At 37.7% G+C, this 22,468-nt stretch overlaps 1 protein-coding gene and 1 pseudogene across 1 annotated transcript in view; both read right to left on the reverse strand.

The window, feature by feature from the left end:
- CNGB3 (cyclic nucleotide gated channel subunit beta 3) overlaps nt 1-22,468 on the reverse strand; it is a 189,460-nt gene that overhangs the window by 35,671 nt on the left and 131,321 nt on the right. Inside the window, exon 14 of the mRNA XM_020970100.2 lies at nt 1,287-1,370. Within this exon, the coding sequence (XP_020825759.1) occupies nt 1,287-1,370 (84 nt within the window). The remainder of the gene's footprint in view (nt 1-1,286; nt 1,371-22,468) is intronic.
- On the reverse strand, nt 6,098-6,432 carry LOC110196737 (calmodulin pseudogene; annotated as a pseudogene).

Genomic DNA, 22,468 nt, shown 5'->3' on the forward strand with positions numbered 1-22,468 from the left:
ACTGGAGCAGTTTGCCCTTTCTTTTCCAGCTCATTTTATAGATGAGGAAATGAAGGCAAACAGAGTTAAGTGACTTGCCCAAGATCACACAGGTAGTAAGTGTCTGAGGCTGCATTTGAACTCGGGAAGCAGTCTTTCTGACTCTAAGTCCAACACTCTATCCACTTGGCCATGGAGAATTTATAAGCACGTACTATATGCTGAGCATTGTACTAAGTGTTGGGGATATATATATATACAAGCAAGCAAAGCAGCCCCTGCCCTCAAGAAACTTGAATTCTAAAGGAAGAAGTGGGTTGGAAAGGAAGCAAGCATTTATGAAGCACGTTCCAAGATGATATTTACAAATATTATCTCATTTGATCTTTTACAACAGCACTGGGAAGTAAATGCTATTGTTATCCCCATATCCTAGCTGAGGAAACTGAGCAGGCAGGCAGGAGTTCAGTGACTTGTCCAGGGTCACATAGCTCATAAGTATCTGATGCCAAATTCAGACTTGGATCTTCCTGACTTCAGTCATTTCAGGCCTAGTGTTCCACCTACTGTGTCATGTAGCCATCTGTAGGTGGGAAATAGGGGGTGGTATAGCCTGGAGATAGCAGGGAAGTGAGGTGAAGACTTTGGACTGGACAAAATAAGGCAAAAGCTGACCTATCTAAGCCTAAGGTGGTCTGTCCACCTTAGGCATGGAGTGCAAGTTGTCAGAGGTGAAGAGCTGAGGATGAGGGCTACAGTCAAGGCAACATAGTCCAGGGATGGGTAAAAGTAATTCAGCAGAAAATTTTCCAACCGAATTCTGTTTTCCTTAAGATAGTTCCTCATTAATGGTGGGAAGATGGGGTCCTATCACCTTTCTGGGGTTTCAGGAGAAAGATACTTCGTTTTAAAAATGGTCTCTAGATAATCCCCAAAGTGGATAATCATATAAGAGTAACTGCTGACAATTTTTAAAAGCAGAGCACCTGTAGCTTCTGTAACTTTTTTTCTCTTTAAATATTTTAAATTAATGACCTGTGACTATAATTTACATTGATACAAAGCAGTTTTTCAGACTACCCAAATTTTATTTTCTGTCATGTAAGTAATGGAATCCATATTGTCTTGTACATTTTGATGTTTGGGAGCCCATTATGATTATTATCCAGCTCTGTATATCATAATTATCTCTGTACCATAGAATTCACTCAGGACAAATTTTATTTAAAGCATACTCTTGGCCTATATCTGAACTCCACTTTGAATCTACTGATTATTCTTGTATTTGAAAAATAGAGTTCACTCACCTTTTTGCAGACAAAGTCACCAGGTAAATACACACTGGATTTCAATTTCAGCAGCATGTCATAAATCATCTGTATATCACACCCCTAATGTAAATGGAAAAAAAAAACCACCACATTTTTTCTCTCTATACTTGAGTAATACTTTTGTTGCATCTTTAAGAAATAACCCAAATGGTTTTTATAGCAGAGTGGAAATAATAGATATTGTAAAGTATTTAGCGAAGCACTTGGCAAATGGTGAATCCAAGCCCTAGATTCAGATCCTGATTTTCTTAATTGCTGCTTGTATCACGATGAGCAGGTGACCACCTACATGGGCCACACTTCTTGATTGGACAAGAGTGCCTCTAAGATTCCTTTTAACTCTTGAATGTTGATCTTATGATATGTCACTGATAACTTTGAGTGTGAATCTGCCAATACGTCACATTTCTCAAGAATATGAAGCATTTTCCATCAAGGATACAGATTTTCCTTTAAAAAATAGAGTGACTTGCTGTAATTATTTAAAATGTGCTGAACTCATGTTTGTTTCTAATTTTTAGGCAATTTGGGTTAAGTGACTTGCCCAGGGTCACACAGCTAGTAAGTGTCAAGTGTTTGGTCTGAGGCTGGATTTGAACTCAGGTCCTGACTTCAGGGTTGGCACTCTATCCACTGCACCACCTAGATGCCCCTAAATGCGCTGAACTCTTGAAAAAGAAATTTCAGTTTCTCCTTTGTTCTATGTCTACATGAAGACAAGCAAATATGTTGGCAATGACCTAATGTAAGGTGTTATTTTAATATCGGAGCAGGCTCCAATATGCCACCGGATGAAATGCATTGATGGTCGCAGGCTTGTGACTAGAAAGGAACACTTATCTACAGTTTTGGGTACCAAGTCAGTCCTAGGGAAGGAAATGAGTATAATAGGAGGCACTTAATAAGTACTTACCGAATTGAATTAAATTTATATGTTCAATGTCCTCAACTAGATTACAATCTTCTTGAAGGCAGGGCACGCTTTGGGCCTCAGTTTACTAAACTTATCTCTATATTGCTTTGCCTCTATGTATTTACACAGAGCAGGTACCCAATCCATCTTTGGTCTTGGTGATAAGTTCTTTAAATCCTCTTCACAAGGCAGGTCAGTCTATGAGTTTTGACATGTGTTCCTGAATTGAAATTTAATCTGTACTTTATTGCATTGCTGTTGTTTTTTTGGATGTCAGCCTTTTTCCTGGGCTTTGATTGTTTACTTATTCTTTCCTCCTGCTTTGTGATCTTACCAGTACTGAAGGACTACATAGGGGAAAATGGAGACATTGAGAATTTTAACTGGGAGTGTTAGGTAGTATGTACACACATGGCAAAGGTGCAGATCAGTCCATAGCTTTATGATTAGTTATTTTGGTTGGTCAAACAGTAATCAATCGTTTTTATTTGGCAGAGTGAGAATGAGGCCAGGGTTATGGAATTTCCACTGCTGACCCAGTTGATCTTTGCTCTGCTCCATGGCTATAGGCCTTTTAGGATTAGCATTTTGCCTTGCAAATGTATTATTCTATTTACAAGGATTATGGGGAGGCAGAACTATGCAAATTTATGACCACTGAGAGAGAGAGAGAGCTTTGGAGAGTGAGGCCTGTTCCCAGTGGACTGCAGTCAAGTTTGTCTGAAATCATAGGAACATCACTTTGTGGCTTCAACCACAATCCAAAGCAACTAACACTTAATAGGTTCACACTTAATAGGGGCTCGAGTGTGGGCGTGTGTGCGTGCATACACACACACTCTCTCTCTCTTTCTCACACACACACACACACACACACACATACACACACACACACACACAAAGTGGAAAAGTGTCTATACCAAAGGAACTTGCATTCTACTTGGAGGAGGTGGATAAAACATGAAATATGTTAGTATGTATATATGATTATTATGGGAGAAACATGGTGGTAAGACATAATGGATAGAAGAGAGGCCTTGGTGTCAGGGAAATCTGGGTTCAAATTCTGCGTTTGCCACATACTAGCCCTGTGGCTGTAGGCAAAATTTATTAACCTCTCAGTGCTCTAAGCGTCTCCCTGAGACAATAAGGTACAGAAAAATTGCTGATTTGTGCTGGTGGAATGTGTTTTCATACAGGGAGTTTCTCACACTAATAAAACCACAGGTTTGGACAAAAATGTAATTTAGGAAGGAGAAGACACTGAGAACTTTGGAGATCAGGAAAGGCTTTCTGTTGGAGGAGTCACCTGAGCTGAACCTTGATGAAAACCAGGAATTCTAAAGGGTGGAATTGAGGAGGGACTACATTCCCAATAAAGGCCACAGCTTATACAAAGGCATGGAGGTGGGAAATGGTTCCAAGTAGTACGTAGAACATGTGAGGAATAGTTATGTGAAATAAACCTGGAATGATAGGCTGGAGTGAGATTATGAATGCTTTTAAATGCCAAGGGAAGGAGATCATACTCTTTATTCTTCCTTGCTGATGACCTCAATTGAATTGACTGCTAAATTAATTGCAGTGTTTCCACTTGAATTAGTATAGACACCAATCTTACTTTTCCCTGAGCCATTGAGACTTTGACTCCATATTTTTTTGTAGGGTACCTTACAGAGGAGTTTTACTATCTTTATGCAGTATTTATTTTCTTTATGCCATTTTCTATTGACAAATCTTTTTCCAAAACAAATTCCAGGCAGCTAATATCATGATTTCATTTAAAGAGTAACTTTCTAAGACCCAGTTTTTGGTGGCAACTCTCAAAATAAATTATCTTTTGGGCAGAACCTTATTTGTTTCTTAGTTGAGAAGGGACTTATTTTGAGAGGCAAGGCATTCCACTCAGAAGGGATTTTTTTTTTCCTTCAAAGCACCTTCAAACTGGACACAAGCTCTCTCCCTTTAAGGCTAGTAGTGTCTTTGATGATGGTGAAGAAAAAAAATTAGAGATGTACTTGGTGATGCCTAAACAAACATATATGAAGTATTTCTTACTGCAATAGAGTTAACTTTCATTTATCCACACTAATGCAGGGACTTAGGAAACTGGTTAAAAAAATAGCAGACAGGAATGAAAAGTAATACCATCTTTAGTTGCATTTAAAATATATAATATGATTTCTTAGGCGTTAGTTTCATAATGCTAATTATATTTTGATTAGGCCAAATTAAATTTGTTAATTTGTTAACTGAGGGGATGCTGATGAAAGGAAAGCCACTATTTTCAAATTGCATTGATAGGAATAACTAATTACTTAACTATTTACCTTGGATAATAAGAGGTAATACTAACTCCATCTAATCTGGATTTGGCTCAATGAAATGCAGTTTCTATTTAATTCTTTGTATTCTGTTGTGGATACTAGTGCTTGACCTTGGCTTAGGAGGATCGGAGTTCAAGTTCAGTCTTAGAAATTTACTGTGGCTGTGTGATACTGAGCTTAATCTCTGCCTCAATTTCTTCATCTGCAAAATGGGAAAATAATAGCACCCGCCTCCAAGGGTTCATGTGAAGATAAAACACATAGTTGTAAAATACTTTATAAACCTTAGAGTGCTCTATTAATGGTAGTTATTATTAATATTACTATTTTCTTTCAATTTAATCTATTAAGTGTTTATTAACGGTGTTGGGAATACAAAGATGAAAATGAGAACAGTCTTAATCCTAAAGCTTACATTCTATAAGGGGAAATGACAAATCCACAGTGACATAAATTAAAAATATACACCAAATAATTTTGGGGCAAGGGATATAATATTAGCTTGGTTGTTCAGTTATACAGTTGTGTCTGAGTCTATGTGACTTCATGGACTTTTGTTCATTGGGTTTTCTTAGCAAAGATACTGGAGTGGTTTGCCATTTTCTTCTCCAGTTCATTTACAGAAGAGGAAACGGAGGCAAACAGGGTTAAGTGACTTGCCCAGGGTCAGCCAGCTAGTGAGTGTCTGAGGCCTAATTTGAACTCAGGAATATGAGTCTTCTGACTCAAGGCCTATCATCTATCCACTGCACCATGTAGCTGTTCCTAATACTAACTACTAATGTTAATAATTGAGGAATCATAGGATCATAAATTTAGAGCTAGAATGGACCTCAGAGACCATCTAATCTAACCCCCTCATTTTACAGATAAGGAAACTGAGGCCCAGGGAGTTCATTCAACTTGTCCAAAGTCATACAGGGAATAAGCATACGAGGCAGAATTTTTTTTAATTGTAATTTTTTTAAAATTGGTAAACAAATATGCAATTTGGAATGGATTTGAGGCAAAATTGTTGTCTGAAACAGACATTTTTAATTTTAAAGATTAAATGGCTATCAAAATTTTAAAAGTAAGAATAGGAAAACATTTTCTGATGCAAGACCAGCAGTACAAAAAAACCCAACAACACAAAACACACTGTCATGTGAGTATTTGGATATAGTACACCTATCTGTCAATTTAAGTGTATGTTGTTGACTGTCCATAAACAACACAGTGTTTTATAGCTTCCTATTTCAACAGCATGCTGACCCTTCCTAGAGAAAGCTACTTCTTCACGTAAAAAAGAAAAGCACAACCCAGATGTTCTCTCATTTGGCCAACTCCAGCTAAGTTTAATTGTGCAAAAGGGCTTAGATATATCCAGAAGAATCCACATTCCCTGAACAATTTCCTAAAATAAAGTTTCAGGACAATGACAGTAAGATAAAGGGAAGAGAGACTTGAAGGAATGAAGTAGCTAGAGGAAAGCCTTTTACAGATAAGTAGCAAAGGAAAGGCAAGTAAAAAATTGTGTTTCAGAACAATATATTTTGGACAATGCTTCACTTTGCTGTCATCTTTTATACAAACTCCTCATAGTTGACTTGCCTATCACCATCAGTATCTGCTTTCCCAATCATTTCATCAACCTCTTCCTCTGTTAACTTCTCTCCAAAGTTTGTCATCATATGGTAAAGTTCTTTGCTAATCAAACCACCACTATGTTCAGCAAACACATGGAATGCTTCTCTAATTTCTTCTTCACAGTCTGTGTCTTTCATTTTCTTGCCATCATCAGCAGAAATTCTGCAGTCATCTGTGCATTTCTATCAGCATCTAATTCATTAATCATATTCTGTAATTCCTCTACTAGGGGGGTTCTGCTAAGTGACTTCATTACACTAATCCCTTTTTCTCTGTCCTAATCAAATGGTGAAAAGACTTTGAATTCTACAGTCTGCTCTACTGTCAGTCAATCAGCTGTGCTGCAAGTATGGCTCATGCCCAAATTCCTATCAGATAACCCCCATGCTCAGTGGCTGTGCTCAGACTCCACAGGCAGGATCTGAAGCCAAGGCTGACTTCTCCGACTCCAGGGCCAGGACACATTCTGGAGGTATCTTAAAGTTGATGGTACATGAGCTTACCCTTAAATCATGGAGATGAAAAAGGAGAGTGTTCTAGGCAAAGAGGGACAGCCTGCATAAAGGTAGGAAATAGAACATCACATATGGGATCAGAAAGAGATTGGTTTATCTGGAATATAACATAAGGGAAAGTAACATGAAAAGATTTAGGAAAGAAAGGTTGGAGCAGATTTTGAAAGATTTTAATGGCCAAACAGAGAAGTTTGTATTTTATGTGAGTGACAAAAGGAAGCCACTGAGACTCCTGGAGCAGAGGAGTGACATGGTCAGAACTGGACTTTGGCAATGTCAGTTTGGCATTGCTCCTGAGGAGGATGAATTGGAGAGGGAAGAGACTGCAGGCAGGGAGGCCAAATGGGAGACCATTACTGGAATTCAGAGAGAGATGATGATTTCGATGTGTGATTTTTTTTTTAAGATTTAGTTAACTTTCTTAAATGTGATTTTTTTTTTGGGTGAGGCAATCAGGGTTAAGTGACTTGCCTAGGGTCACACAGCTAGTAAATATCATGTGTGTGAACCTGGATTTCAACTCAGGTCATCCTGACTCCATGGCTGGTACTCTATCCACTGTGCCATAAATGTGACTTTTTTTTTTTTATTGCTATGAAGACCAATTGCTTTCTTTGGAAAGACACATTCATAGTCACCATAGAAGTCATTAGAAAAATTATTTAACTTACATAAATTCACTGTACACTTGACATTCGAAAACTGTGACTACTTTGTAAAGTGAATGGCATCTATAAATAAAAAGATGGTTTAGCATCTGTACCTCCCAGACTACCCAAATTCAAGGTACTTTATAGTTCTGCATTCACTGAAAACCATAGCTCATGAGCCACACTCATGTGTACACCTTTTTTCTTAGTTATTCAGAGGAAGTAATTAGTTAAAAACAAAGGCATTTAATGAAATAGCATAGCAAAAAATGGAACAAACATAATGCTTCACTATCCTCTGAGTCCTATCACTTTCATAGGTTGTAAAAGTCTTTGCTCAAATATCTTTCATAGTGCAACTGGAACACAATGGTTACTTAAGTCCACTGCTGTCTACCAAAAAAAGATACTCTATAACTTCAATGTTTATCATCACTTATTCGTGATATCTTAGGAGTTCAGGTGGAATAGACCCATAAACAATTGTTGATACGGTCGGGCTCTACATTTTCAGCCTGGGGTGATGCCTATCCTTGACCTATCTTTATTTTCTGATGCTCATTCTATGGGCATCTACTTTTGCTGAACAAAACCTGAATTTGCCTTTTCCAGAACCTTCATCTTGAGGAATGGTCTAGACCAGGGGTGGAGAATCTGCAGCCTCGTGGCCACATGTAGCCCTGTAGGTCCTCAAGTGCGACTCTGACTGAATCTAAACTTCACAGAACAAATGCTCTTAATAAAAGGATTTGTTCTGTAAAACTTGGACTCAGTCAAAAGCGTGCACTCAAGGACCTAGAAGGCCACAGTTTCCCCACCCCTGGTCTAGACCAACTATGATCCAGTCTCCCCATGCTATAGGCAGAAGACTTTTTCCTTTTGTGTTAAATAGTGCTGAGAAACTTAACCTACATTTGGTGTATGGCCCACTTCTGCAAAATTGTTTCTTCAGCATTTGCAAGCATTCCTGCCTTGAGACTTCAAGAACTTCACCTTTCAGAGTTCATCTATACATAAAGCAAGGGTTAGAGGTATTTTTTTCTTAATTTATTTTGAATTTCTTATACTGTTTCTTGTAGTTCTTAACCCATGATACATGAATTTGCTTTAAAAATATTTTGAAAATTGTGTCTCAACATAATAAGTTTCTTTTGTAGTCTATGTATTCTTATTTTATGCATTTAAAAACCTTATTCTGAGAAGGGGTCCATAGGCTTCATCAGATTATTCACCAAAGAGGTCCCCCCAAAAAAAAGGGTTGATAAACACCTATTTTTGTTAGTGTTTCTCCTACTTCCAGATATCTTTGAGCATTTTGCAGAATACTCTTAGCATCTTTACAAAGTCATAAAGTATTCCTATAACAAACATGCTCCAGGTACAATGCTACATGTCAGTATTTCAAAAATGTGGTGTTCAATCCAGCTCATGTCAGTTCCTATACATATGATGGAAACAGTAATAAAAAGAGATCAGTACTTAAGCACACAACTGTGCAAAGTCATATTCGAACAACTAGTTTGAACCATAAATGAAACACATCAGAAAAGCCAGATGTCTGATTTCAACTTGTAAGCCAAAGAAAAATTATTATTATTATTATTTTCTCCAGGGGAATTCCTATAATACTCAGCAACTAAAATGGAGACTTCAGATGAGCCCCCATGCTGTAGCACCTGGAGGCACTGCCCTTCCAACTTGATGAATGGATCCTTGAGATAAGGCTACTGAGGTTCCAGGTACTATATAAGTCTAGATCCTCTCACAACCCTGGTTAATGAGTCCTACTCTGGTATTGACTTTAATGAGTCAGCCAGAGCAACATGCAGTGGTTTGTTCAAAGCAAAGATATTTACTGAAATAGCATAAGAAGAAAAGTAGCAATAACCATTTCTTCCACAACCCTGTGGCACTGTCTCCTGTTAATATACACACCAAAGTGGGAAGGGCGCACATGCATTGGGAACATGTATAAGGATCCCAAGGTCAGAGCTGGAAGGAACATTAGAGACCATTGAATCCTACCCCCTTCAATTTACATATGAAAAACTAGGGTTAACATCTGGCCCAGGGTCATATAGCTAGTTTAATCTCTGAGATGGAATTTTAACTTAGGTTTTGCACTCTATCAAATATTCCATGAAGAGCATATGTGGTCAGATCACATACTATGCAGTCATCTTAAAAGAGCCTTTCTTTTTTTTCTCTTTCTTTCTTTCTTTCTTTCTTTCTTTCTTTCTTTCTTTCTTTCTTTCTTTCTTTCTTTCTTTCTTTCTTTCTTTCTCTCTTTCTTTCTTTCTCTCTCTCTTTCTCTCTCTCTCTCTCTCTCTCTCTCTCTTCCTTCCTTCCTTCCTTCCTTCCTTCCTTTCTTTCTTCCTTTCTTTTCTTCCTTCCTTCCTTCCTTCCTTCCTTTCTTTCTTTCTTTCTTTCTTTCTTTCTTTCTTTCTTTCTTTCTTTCTTTCTTTCTTTCTTCTTTCTTTTCTTTCTTTCTTTCTTTCTTTCTTTCTTTCTTTCCTTTCTTCTTTCTTTCTTTCTTTCTTTCTTTCTTCCTTCCTTCCTTCCTTCCTTCCTTCCTTCCTTTCTTCCTTCCTTCCTTCCTTCTTCCTTCCTTCCTTCTTCCTTCCTTCTTCCTTTCCTTCCTTCCTTCCTTCCTTCCTTCCTTCCTTCCTTCCTTCCTTCCTTCTTCCTTCCTCCTTCCTTCCTTCCTTTCTTTCTTTTTCTTCCTTTCTTCCTTTCTTTCTTTTTCTTCCTTTCTTCCTTTCTTTCCTTCTTTCCTTCTTTTCTTCTTTCCTTCTTGTGTTTTAGCAGTACAAAAGTCTGGGCCCTGGGAAAGCTCAGTTATCAAAGCCAGGGAACCAATTGGCAGAATGTGAAATTCCAGTGAGAAAGCTAGGATATATACCATATCATGGGTCAAAAAAGACCTTGAGAGATCATCTAATCTGTCTTTCTGGACTACATTAATAGGTCTCATTCTTCTAGTGTGGAAGTTACTTTCCAATGATTTATCTTAATGTTTTTATTTCTCAATTATCTTCCTTATCTTATTTTTCTCACCCTGGCCAGAGGCCCAGTTCTAAGCCATTCACTATAAATAGTTGACATTCAGTAAATATAAACAATAGAATTGCCTTTCTTATTTTTTTAGTGCCTCAGTGATTAAATCAAATATAGGTCAAAGCACACACTTTATTTTTTTTAGATCCTTTCCTTAATATTGTATACTGTTTGGGTTGATCTCATAATTTCATGGGGTCTGAGAATAATAAGGGATGCTGGAGATGAAACACATTTATTATCAGAATAGTGGTATCTATTTTCTACTTTTAGTGTCTCAGTTTTGATACCTACTGGAATGCTGTATTATTTTTCATTTTTATTAGAAAGGAAACAAGCATTTATCAAGTGCCTACTATGTGACAGGCACAGTGTTAAGCATTTTACATATATTGTCTTATTTGATCTTCCACAAAATTCCCAGGAGGTAGGTGCTATTATCACTACCATTTTGTAGATGAAGACACTAAGTCAGGCCGAATTTAAGGGATTTGTCTCTCTGAGCAGATCTAAACTCAGCTCTCCCTGACTCCAGGCCCAGTACTCCATCCACTGGTTTCATCAGACACTTGTTATACACTAACTATGTGTTGTAAGAACTGCAATTAGGGCAGGACGACTGAGGATTTGTAACAAATCACTGAAATTTAAATTATTCTGATAGCAATCTATTCTACTCCTCCTATGATATAGAAAGAACTGAGTTTAACATCTAATTAGCAAAATTAGTTAAAATTAGTTAAAATAGGAAGCTAACTTCTAGTAGCTCCTTCCAGTCTCCATCTTTTTCTCAGCAACCGCATTCTGAGTGATCTTTTTTCTATTCCAGCTTTATTCTATCCCTCCACCTCCTGCTTCTCAGATCAGCCACTTCCCCAGCAAAGCCTTAAGTGCTTCATGTCTCTTTAACATTCTGAGTGGTATCCTGGGGACTCTGCCTCTCACACTGCCTTGTATTTCTGAGATCTTTACCCTCCCTCATCCTAATTTATTTTAAGAGGTTGATTTTTGGGTATATTTCATCTTGCTTGCTCTGGGTGGTTTTGTGAAATTTGTCCCATGCATCAAAATTGTTATGGATCTGTGTGCCATATATTTCAGTACCTTGTTTAGGTACCAGAGATACCAGTTACCATTTGAGCTATCAGTGGGAGATCAAGGGTGAGGGGAAGTTTTAAAATTTATCTTAAAATTTATGGTTTTGAAATTTTAACTATAGAAGATGATAAGTGATCATAGATCTAGAATTGGAGGTTATTTAGCACAACCTCCTTATTTATTTGTTTATTTATTTATTTTTTTTGTTTTAGGCAATTGGGGTTAAGTGATTTGCCCGGGGTCACACAGCTATGAGGCCCCATTTGAACTCAGGTCTTCCTGACTTCAGGGCCAGTGCTCACAACCTCCTTATTTTATGCGTGAAGAAACTGTGGTTTAGAGAGGGTGACTTGCCTGAGACCTAATCTTTCATTTGACAAAGTATTTTTGAAGTCAAATTCTCTTATCGAAAGTATAAGTAAAAACAAAACCTTAGAAAGGGTTTGAGGGGAAGGAAGGAATAGGAAGGTGGTAAGAAAGAAGACAGTTTCCCAGTACATGGGCAAAATTCTGATTTATCTGCTTAGAAAGTAAGACTGAGGCTTCCAGGAGCCAAGATGGCAGAGTGAAAAGGCAGTTGCTCTCACTCTCCCCTGTCAACCTCTGAAAACCCAGAAAATATCACCCCAGAAAAAACCCTGGAACAGCTGAACTAGAAGAAAGACAGGGAGCAGCAGTGCAGCAGCCCAGCAAATGGGTCTCCCAGTCTCAGCAAAAATAAGGTAAGCAGAACTACAAGGGGCCCCAGGCAGATAAGTACCCTGCGGCATTCATCTGAAAGGAGCTGAAGAAAGCTAAAGGAAAGGAAAAGCAGGCAACCTAGAATTGCCTGAAAGTTCCAGCCTTGCTGATTCCAGCCCAACACAAGGTAAGTTGCCAGAAACCTACAGCCTTCAATTGCCAACATAAGAGCCCCAGCACACAAAGCCAGTGACCAAGACCTAGGCTCCCAACACAAGAAGCTTGGGTCAGTGCCCTCTGTTCCCCAGCAGGAGAGTTCAATCTCTTTAAAGGCCAGGGAATAAAGAAACACCATGAGTAAAAAGAAATGTACCATAGATTCATATTATGAGAAGAGTGAAGATCAAGACAGAAATTCTGAAGAGGACAATATTGTCAACAAACCCACATCTGCAACAACAAAAGGGAATATGAACTGGTCTGAAGCCCAAAAAGCCTTCTTAGAAGAGCTTAAGAAGGATTTTAATAGTCAAATGAGAAAGGTAGAAGAGTCCTTAAAAAATACAATTGGCCAATTGGAAAAAAAATACACTGAAGAAAACAAGTCCCTAAAAAACACAATTGGCCAATTGAAGAAGGAAGGACAAAAACTAACAGAAGAGTACACTGAAGAAAACAAGTCCCTAAAAAACACAATTGGCCATTGAAGAAGGAAGTACAAAAACTAACAGAAGAAAACAAACTGTTAAAAACTAGAATTGGACAAATGGAAACTAATGTCTCTATGAGAGAGCAAGAATCAGTCAAACAGAAAAAAAAAAATAATAGATGAAAATAAAATACCTCATGGTAAAACAACGACCTGGAAAATGACTCAGGAGAGACAATTTAAAAATTATTGGACTACCTGAAAATCATGATGAAAAAAAGAGCCTGGACAGTACCTTTCAGGAAATCATAAAGGAAAACTGCCCTGAAGTCCTAGAACCAGAAGGGAAAATAAACATAGAAAGAATCCACCTGAAAGAGATACAAAACTGACAATGTCAAGGAATATAATAGCAAAATTCCAAAATTACCAGATGAAAGAGAAGGTGCTGCAAGCAGCCAGAAAGAAAGAATTTAAATATCATGGAACCACAGTCAGGATTACACAGGACCTTGCAGCTTCTACATTAAAAGACCGCAGGGGTGGAACATGATATTCCTGTAAGGCAAAGGAGCTTGGAATGCAGCCAAGGATCAATTACCCAGCAAAAATGAGCATCATTTTTCAAGGGAGGAGATGGATATTCAACGAAATAGGAGACTTCCAAACTTTCCTGATAAAAAGACCAGAGCTCAACAAAAAATTTGATCTTCAAGTACAGGACTCAAGAAGGACATAAAAAGGTAAAGGACAGAAAGATACAATATGTTGTTAATAAGGGGGGGGCTGTTTAAACCCCTACAAGGGAATATGACACTTGCAACCCTTGAGAACTGTATTGTTATTACACCATGTTAAAGGAGTATACATAAAGAGGGTGGATATTAGTTGACTTTGATGTAATGATAAAAAAAAATCTAATCAAGTGGGTTAAATGGATCCAAATAAGTGGATCAATCTGATCTTAGAAAATGTACTGAGAAAGGAGGAGGCAGACAAGGGTAAATTACATTACAGGAAAAGACACAAAATCCTATTACAGCAGAGGGAAAGAAGGAGGGGGAGCATTGTTTGAACCTTACTCTCATCAGATTTGGCTCAAGAAGGGCATAATATAATCAGTTAGGTATAGAAATCTAACTTGCCCTATAGGCAGTAGGAGGGAAAAGGGGAAAGAAGGAAGGGGGAAAGAAAAGGGAGGGGGGAAAGAAGGGAGGGAAGAAGCAGTAAGAGTAAAGGGGAAGAAAAGGGAAAGGGATAATAAAAGGGGGAAGGGACTGAAGGAGGCGTGGTCAAAAGCAAAACACTAGTGAAGGGGGAAAGGAAAAAGGAGAAAGAAAAGCATAAATAGGGGGAAAAATGGAGAAAAAGACACAGATAGTAATCATAACTGTGAATGTGAATGGGATGAACTCTCCCATAAAACAGAAACAGATTGCAGAATGGATTAAAAACCATAATCCTACAATATGTTGTTTACAGGAAACACATTTGAAAAAGAGTGACACATACAGGGTAAAGGTAAAAGGCTGGAGCAGAATATATTATGTCAGCTGAAGTAAAAAAAGCAGGGGTAGCAATCCTGATCTCAGACAAAGCAAAAGCAAAAATAGATCTAATCAAAAGAGATAAGGAAGGAAACTACATCCTGCTAAAAGGCACCATAGACAATGAAGTAATATCATTACTAAACATATATGCACCAAATGGTATAGCATCCAAATTCTTAGAGGAGTTCAGGGAGTTACAGAAAGAAATAGTAAAACCATACTAGTAGGAGACCTGAATCTCCCTCTCTCTGCACTAGATAAATCTAACCACAAAATAAACAAGAAAGAAGTTAAGGAGGTGAATAGAACATTATAAAAGTTAGGTAAGATAGACCTCTGGAGAAAACTGAATGGGGATAGAAAGGAATATACTTTTTTCTTGGCAGTACATGGCACGTACACAAAAATTGACCATGTACTAGGGCATAAAAACCTCACAATCCAATGCAGAAAGGCAGAAATATTAAATGCATCCTTTTCAGATCATGATGCAATAAAAATTATATGTAATAAAGGGCCATGGAAAGATAGACTAAAAAATATTGGAAACTAAATAATCTAATCCTAAAAAATTATTGGATCAAACAACAAATCATAGAAAGTAAGGCTGAGGTTGAGATAACATGAATCCTTTATGAGGATAAAGTATAATTTTTAATCTGTCTCAGATTAGACTCTCCATACAAAGTAGGTAGTAGATCTTGACATTTCATAGATCTTGACATATTTCTAGAACTGAAAATTATCTCAGATTTTGAGGTTGCCAAAGACTAAACTAAATCATGGCAGCTGCAGCATCCTAGAATGAACTGTTTATTAATGTTTATTAATGAACATTTAGAGTCTTACTTCTGAATGCTTTTGCACAACAATTATTCCTGTTCCAATATAGCTTAGACTAGATGACCTCTTAGGCTTGTTCCATGCTTTAAAGTCTAATTTTAGAAGAAGACAAAAATTCTCCCTGTTAAAGGTGAAAGAAATATGGTGTTCAGGAATTAAAGTATTTCTGCTGAATGGACAATAAGTTGAGATGGTGGAGAAAACCAGACCATTAGGATGCTTATCTGGGCCTTTGTTATTCCTTCTACCTCATATTGGTATTTCCATACCAAAATATGTGAAAAGATGACCTTTCAAATTTTTGCTATTTTTTCTACGTATGTTAATATCCATATACACACATAGGCGTGGCAAAATATGAACCTCAGTAATGGTTTGGTTTCCTAATCTAAGCTATATTTCAGTCAACCCCTTCAGTATTTGAGGGGCCAGTAAAGGCTGGATGATCACCAAAGCGAATGGTGACATTGTTCTTGGGAATAATTCATGGGTTGGAGAGGCATGTCTGCAAAATATGCCAAAGGCCAGAATTGGTTTAGGCAACTTCAGTATTTCTTGCCAAATAACTAGATGTTTTCAGTCTCGAGTATAGTAGCAACCTCTCCCAATATTTTGGAGAAGACATAAGCAGACAGTGTCTGATGGTTAGAGTACAGAAAAGAAAAGATGGTTGAACAGTTGTCATGCAGGTTGTAGAGTAGATTCTTTTTTCAGGTATAGGTTAGACTAGATGTTTCTTAGGTTCCTTTCAATAATGAGATTCTTTGATTCTGAGTACAGACAGCTACTGTTTGCATTAGGTTGCTGATATGAATCTGCTCATTGCAGATCAACTGTAGCTGGGAAAACAAAAGTCCTTATTTAAAAAAAACCCAAACAACAATAACAACAGCAACAAAAGACTCTTTCTTAAGGGCATTTTACCCTCTAGCAACTTCCTCCCTTCCTGAAGGTTAGCCAACAGGTGGGAATGCTAGAGCCTCAAAGAAATTAATATCTCAATGTCAGCAAATATGGACAGCAAGATGAATACTTGTCCTTCAGGACCAATGACCTCCAGTGATAGAGAATTGTGCTATGTTTGTGTTTTTCCCAGCACCAAACAACAACTGTGCATATGAAAATGCAGGTTGATCTTTCTTCTGAAGGAGGAGGTGAAAACAAAGAGAGTACTTTTCTGCTCCCTAGTACTTGAGGGAGAATGAAGAGTTCCTTGGGAGAATGGAAGAAATGCTTGAGGAGGAAAACAAAGAAGAAAAAAAATCCAAGGAACCAGTAGGACATCTAAATGTATGTCTGGGGGTTAAAGAAAATGACACAGAGAAGTAAAGGAAGTACTATTGTATGTAGTAGGTTTGAGGCTATTTCCCCAGAGTTACAGCCAAATTCTTTAATGAGAAAGCAGCTTACTGTTCTCTTTAGAAGGGATTCACAAATTCCATCAAAGGGAGAAAAAGGGTATAAAGTATCATTAAAGAAAGAAGAGATGTATTGACTTTGTTTTAAAGGTATCATATGTGTGGCAGAAAAGGAGTATTAGACTGACTATCAAACTGAAGGTCTACAGAGCCATTATGTTAACCTCATTGTTGTATGCCTGTGAAATCTGGACAGTATACAAGCACAATGCTATGAAACTAAATCTCTTCTATTTGAATTGTCTTAGGAAGATTCTAAAGATCACCTGGCAGTATAAGGTACTGGACACTAAGGTCCTTTTTTTTTAAAAATTATTAGGCAATTGGGGTTAAGTGACTTGGCCAGGGTCACATAGCTAGTAAGTGACAAGTGTTTGGTCTGAGGCCTGATTTGAACTCAGGTTCTCCTGACTTTAGGGATGGTGCACCATCCACTGCACCACCTAGTAGCCCCTGAGTTCCTTTCTTGAACTAAGCTGCCAAATATTCAATTCTACATGCAAGAGCTTGACTCTGATGGGCTGGCCACATTGTTTGAATGCCAAATTTATGCTTGCCTAAAAGACTGTTTTATGTAGAACTCGTACAAGGCAAGCACTCACATGATGGTCAGAAGAAGCAATACAAGGACACTCTTAAGGTCTCTCTGAAGAACTTTGGAATTCATTGTGTGACATGGGAGATGCTGGCAAAGGGCCACTCAGCATGGCATGCCCACATCAAAGAAGGCTCTGTGCTCCATGAGCAAAGCAGAATTGAAGTAATTCAAAAGAAACGTGAAATATGAAAATTTAGAGAATCCACTCCAAATGTTCAGGTAGACTATTTGTGCCCAAATAGAGCATTCCAACCTCATATTGGTCTAATCAGCTACAGTCAGACACACTGTAACTTGACTGAAATAGTGATGTCATTTTGGTCCTCTTTGCAAATGAAAGACAACCAACCAACCATGTGTCACAAACAATTGGGATGTAGTCTATTTTTGTATGGCATGTATTTAGGATGTAATGGAGAACCTTCTGAGATTTGTCAAACCAGACAGTCATGACTCAGTTTTGGTGGTTCACAGGGTGACAAATGATAACATTAGAAGGAATACTTTCTAGGGAGGAAGACATCCTAGCAGGAGAATGAAGACACTAGGGGTACAGGTGGACTTTCATCATGGATGCCAATTAGAATAGAAAGGATATTGGGAACAAACTACTGCTTAAAAGATGGTCTTACAGAATAATATTTTGATTTCTAGGCTGGGCTTAAGATATAGAAATGATGGATTTTTGGTACCTCTGTGACTTTGGGCAACACACCTAATCTCCTTAGGACTCAGTTTCCTCAACTGTAAAATAAAGGTATCAAATTAGATGGTCTGTAGGGTTCTTTCCAGCTCCAAAATTCCATGATTCTGTGATTACTTTCTTTGGCATTCATTTAATGAATGGAAGAATATATGTGCTGGGAAGTTTGCTGATCTGATCAAAGAACTTTTAACTGAAGACAGAAAAGGAAGGGAATACCAGAATATCAGAGTTAGAAGGGACCTGAGTGACAATTTAGATCAAATCCTACCTGTAAACCACTGGACAAGTGGTTATAGGACATTTGTTTGAGAATCTTCAGGCAGTGGAAATCTACCACCACTTAAGACCACTCTACTTTTGGATGCCTTTTAGTTGAGTAGTTTCTCTCTATACCCAATCCCTTTCCAACATACAGTAATCACTCCTAGGAGAATGTTTCCAAAACTTCTAAACCATATAATATAGTGGATAACAGGTACAACATAGAAAGCAGTAGAGGTGCTTAGTAATTAAAAGAAGACATCTAGGAAGAGAAGCAGTAGTAGCAAATATTGAGTGACTAAGTCAGGATCCAAAAAGTCAAATTGAGTCAGCAAATGTTTATTAAGCTCCTTCCATATGTCGGGCATTGTGCTAAGCAAAAACAGTCCCTGCTCTCAAAGAGCTCATGGTCTGGGGGAAGAAACAATATACAAAGAACTATGTACAAATAAGCTATATACAGGATAAATTGGAGGCAATCTCAGGGGGAAGGCACTAAAATTAAGGAGGATTGTAAAAGGCTTCTTGCAGAATGTAAGACTTTAGCTGAGACTTGAAGGAAGCCAGAGATCTAAGAAGCAGAGATGAGAAAGGAGAGAGTTTCAGGCTTGGGAAACAGCTAGTGAAAATTCCTGAAGTTGAGAGTTGAAATGTCTTGGGTGAGGAATAGTAAGTAGCCCAGTGTCCTGTGTCACAATGTATGTAGAAGGGAATAATGTGTAAGAAGACTGGAAAGATAAAAAGGGGCTAAGTTATAATGGAACTTAAAGGCCAAATAAAGGATTTTCTATCTGGGGAGTCGCTGGAGTTTATTGAGTAAAGGGGTGGTATGGTCAGACTTGCGCTTTAGGAAGATTAATTTGACAATTGAGTAGAGGAAAGACTGGAGTGGTGAGAGAGTTGAGGCAGGGAGTCCAGTCAACAGGCTATTGTAATAGTTCAGGCCAAGATCTTGATAGGCTAAGAGCATAGGGCCAAATTTAATATGATGAAATGTAAGAGTGATAAATTTAAAGTCCTACATTTGTGTTAAAAAATCCACTTTGGAAAATCAATATGGAGGAATTGTGAAGAACATCAGTTCAAGTGCAAAAGACCTCAGGGTTTCAGGGTCTTTATTCTCAGTGTTATAGCTAGGTGTATTCAGAACTGGTTGAATGACTCACTCCAAAGAACAATGATTAATTTATATATGAACCTGGAGAGAGATTTCTAGTGGAGTCCCTCAGATATGTGTCTATTCTTGGTCCTATGCTGTTCAACATTTTGATAAATTGCTTGGATAAATACATAGTTGGCACACACAAATATAGAGATAACACAAAACTAAAGGGCATAAATAACATGTCATATGTCAGATATATAATCCCAAAAGATCTTTACCATGCTAGAATGATGAGCTAAATCTAATAAAGTAAAATTTATAGGAATAAATGTAAATTCCTACAATTGGTTTAAAAAATCAATGGTGTTGTTGGGGGAGGGACAATTAGACAACAGTCAGTGTTAAAAACCCACTTTAACCTCACTATGTGTCAACAGTGTGACAATAGCAGCCAAAAAAAGCTCATCATCCAGTTGCATTAATAAAAGCATAATGTCCAAAATGAGGAGGGAAACCACCCCTCTTCAATTTGCTCTAGTTGGTTGGTTGGTGGTTGTTCTTCGTTCTCAAAGAAGACCAGAATGACATCATTGTGCTAGAGTCAAGTTTCGGTGTGTCTGACTGTGGCTGATCAGACCAATGTGGGCTTGGCATGTTCTACCACAGGTTGGGCACAAGGAGTCCATGTGAACATTTGGGGTGGATTCTCTAAATCTGCACACCTTGCACTTCTTCTGAGCTGTTTCAATTCTGCTTTGCCCCAGTAAAAAGTAGGAGGTTCAGATTTGGACATCATATTTTAAGAAGGACCTTGATAAACCCAAATTTAGGGCGGTAAGAAGACTGGAAACCATTCTATATATACATTGGTTAAAGCAATGAGGGATTTTTATTGTGGCAAAGATTGATTTAGAGAGGACATTATAAATGTTGTCCAGTATCTTAAATGCTATCAGGTGGGAGACATATTTTGCCCTTCCTAAGAGAGCAGAACTGGGAGCAATGGGAAGAATTTGCAAAGAGAAAGGCTTTAAGTATCTATAAGAACAAATTTTCCAATATTTAGAGCTGTGAAAGCATAGAATGGGCTGCTACTGAATGTCTTCTAGGTGGAAGATGGATGAACCCTTATTGGGAATGTTATAAAGAAAATGCCTGTTCAGGTACAATTATGCCAAATGACTTCTAATTACTTTCCACTCAGATTCTGTGATTCTGTGACGTAACTGAAGAGCTCTCTTGAGAAAAAGGGATTATATTCCTCTCTATGAGGCAATGATGATAATGATGACTTTATATGAATATATTTTATATGTATATACACAATCTGATACATATCTCAAGACTATCTATAATCTCTGTCTGTCTGTCTGTCTGTCTGTCTGTCTGTCTATCTATCTATCTATCTATCTACCTATCTAGTTTGCTTCACCCCCAGGGTCTTGCATGGAGCAGGCTTTTAATGGAGGCTTGCTACTTTTGCATTTAATTTGCTTGATCCAAAATGGTGGAGCTAGAACCAACATGTGGAAGTTAAAGAGACAGATTTTTGACTGGACAGAAGTAAAAATTTCCTAACAATCAGAATTGTCCTGAAGTAGAATGGGCTGCCTTGGGAGGTAATGAGTAAGGGGAAGGTGAAGGTTAGAATCATCATTTTAGGTCATTAGGAAGAGCCTGGGTGGCTATTTGTCAGGTTTATTTTGGCAAGCTTTGGATGGCTTTTGGATAAGATGATCCCTGAGCTATTTTCCAACTCTGTAGTCCCATGATTATATGGAATTGCTTTTCATTTAGCAAAAATATAAATGGAAATGGGTATTTCTGGGAGAAATAGGATCTTTAATGGGAATTTTAGGAAATAATGACTCAATTTATATAGAACTTTAACAAATGAATATTTGATTTTTTCAATTACATCCACTGTAAAATACAGATTTTATAGATTTCAAGGAATACATGGTAAAAGGAAAAATGGAAAAAAATGAGTGACTAATGTCTGGTAATCTTGAAAATAAGAGATAATCTCATAGGAGCTATTGGTCTCTGATTTCAAAACCTTTCATTCAAAGAAGGGAGCTAATAACTGGTACTAATATAATAAAAAAAATAAGTTAATAGCATAATAAATATTTATCCATTAAGTTACTATGACATTTTCAAAGATCTAAACACCAAAGAATTGTATTTAATCATAGGGATAAGGACTGGATCTGTGATTTCCTTGGTATAAGGAACTTCTATATGAAAAAACTCCCTCTACCAATACAAGTTGATGTCATTTATACAACTCAGGTGCCTAAAACACTGATTAAATAACTTGTCCAGGGTTATACATCGAGTATGCCTAGCTACATGGTGCAAGGAATAGTGTCAGGCAGGACGTCGGACAAGAATTTAAATCTGGCCTTTGCTACTTATCAGTTGTGAAAAACTGGGCAAGTCACTTAATCTCTGTTTGTCTTTTTTTTTTCTCATCTGTAAAATGTGACAATAATGCCATTTACCTCCAGGGTTGTTGTGAGGATCAAATGAGATAATAATAATAATAAAGTACTTATTACAGTGCCTGGCACATAGTAAATGCTCTATGAATGGTAATAAATGATAGTGATGATAATAATGATAATGATGATGTGTCAGAGGAGGGACTTAAACCCAGGTCTTCCTGGCTCTAAGTCCAGCTAGCTCTCTGTTTCATGAGTTATGGCATATTAACATAGGATTGTAAGATCTCAGAGTGAAAAGGATTTTTGGAGACAGTTTAATTCCATACCACCTGATGAAATAACCCTGTCATATGATCATTCAGTCTCTGTTTGAATATTCCCAGTGATTTAAACCTTCTTAAAATAGCCCCTTCTATTGGATTTTATTGTTATACAATTCTTCCTTATTTTGCCAGTCAAGAAGCATTCATTAAGGGCTTGTTATATGACAAACACTGGGCTAGGTGCTGGGGATTCAAAGAAAGGAAAACAATAGTCCTTGTCCTAAGAAACTCGCAGTCTAACAGAGGAGACAACATGTAAATAAGCTATAAAGAGACAGGTTGGTGCACAGTGGATAGAATACTGGACCTGCAGTCAGGAAGTCCGAAGTTCAAATCCAGCTCAGTGACCCTGGGCAAGTCACTTTAACCATTGTCTATATCTCAG

The sequence above is a fragment of the Phascolarctos cinereus genome, unplaced genomic scaffold, assembly GCF_003287225.1.
Source record: "Phascolarctos cinereus isolate Bilbo 61053 unplaced genomic scaffold, phaCin_HiC Scaffold_4;HRSCAF=312, whole genome shotgun sequence".
Classification (NCBI taxonomy): domain Eukaryota; kingdom Metazoa; phylum Chordata; class Mammalia; order Diprotodontia; family Phascolarctidae; genus Phascolarctos; species Phascolarctos cinereus.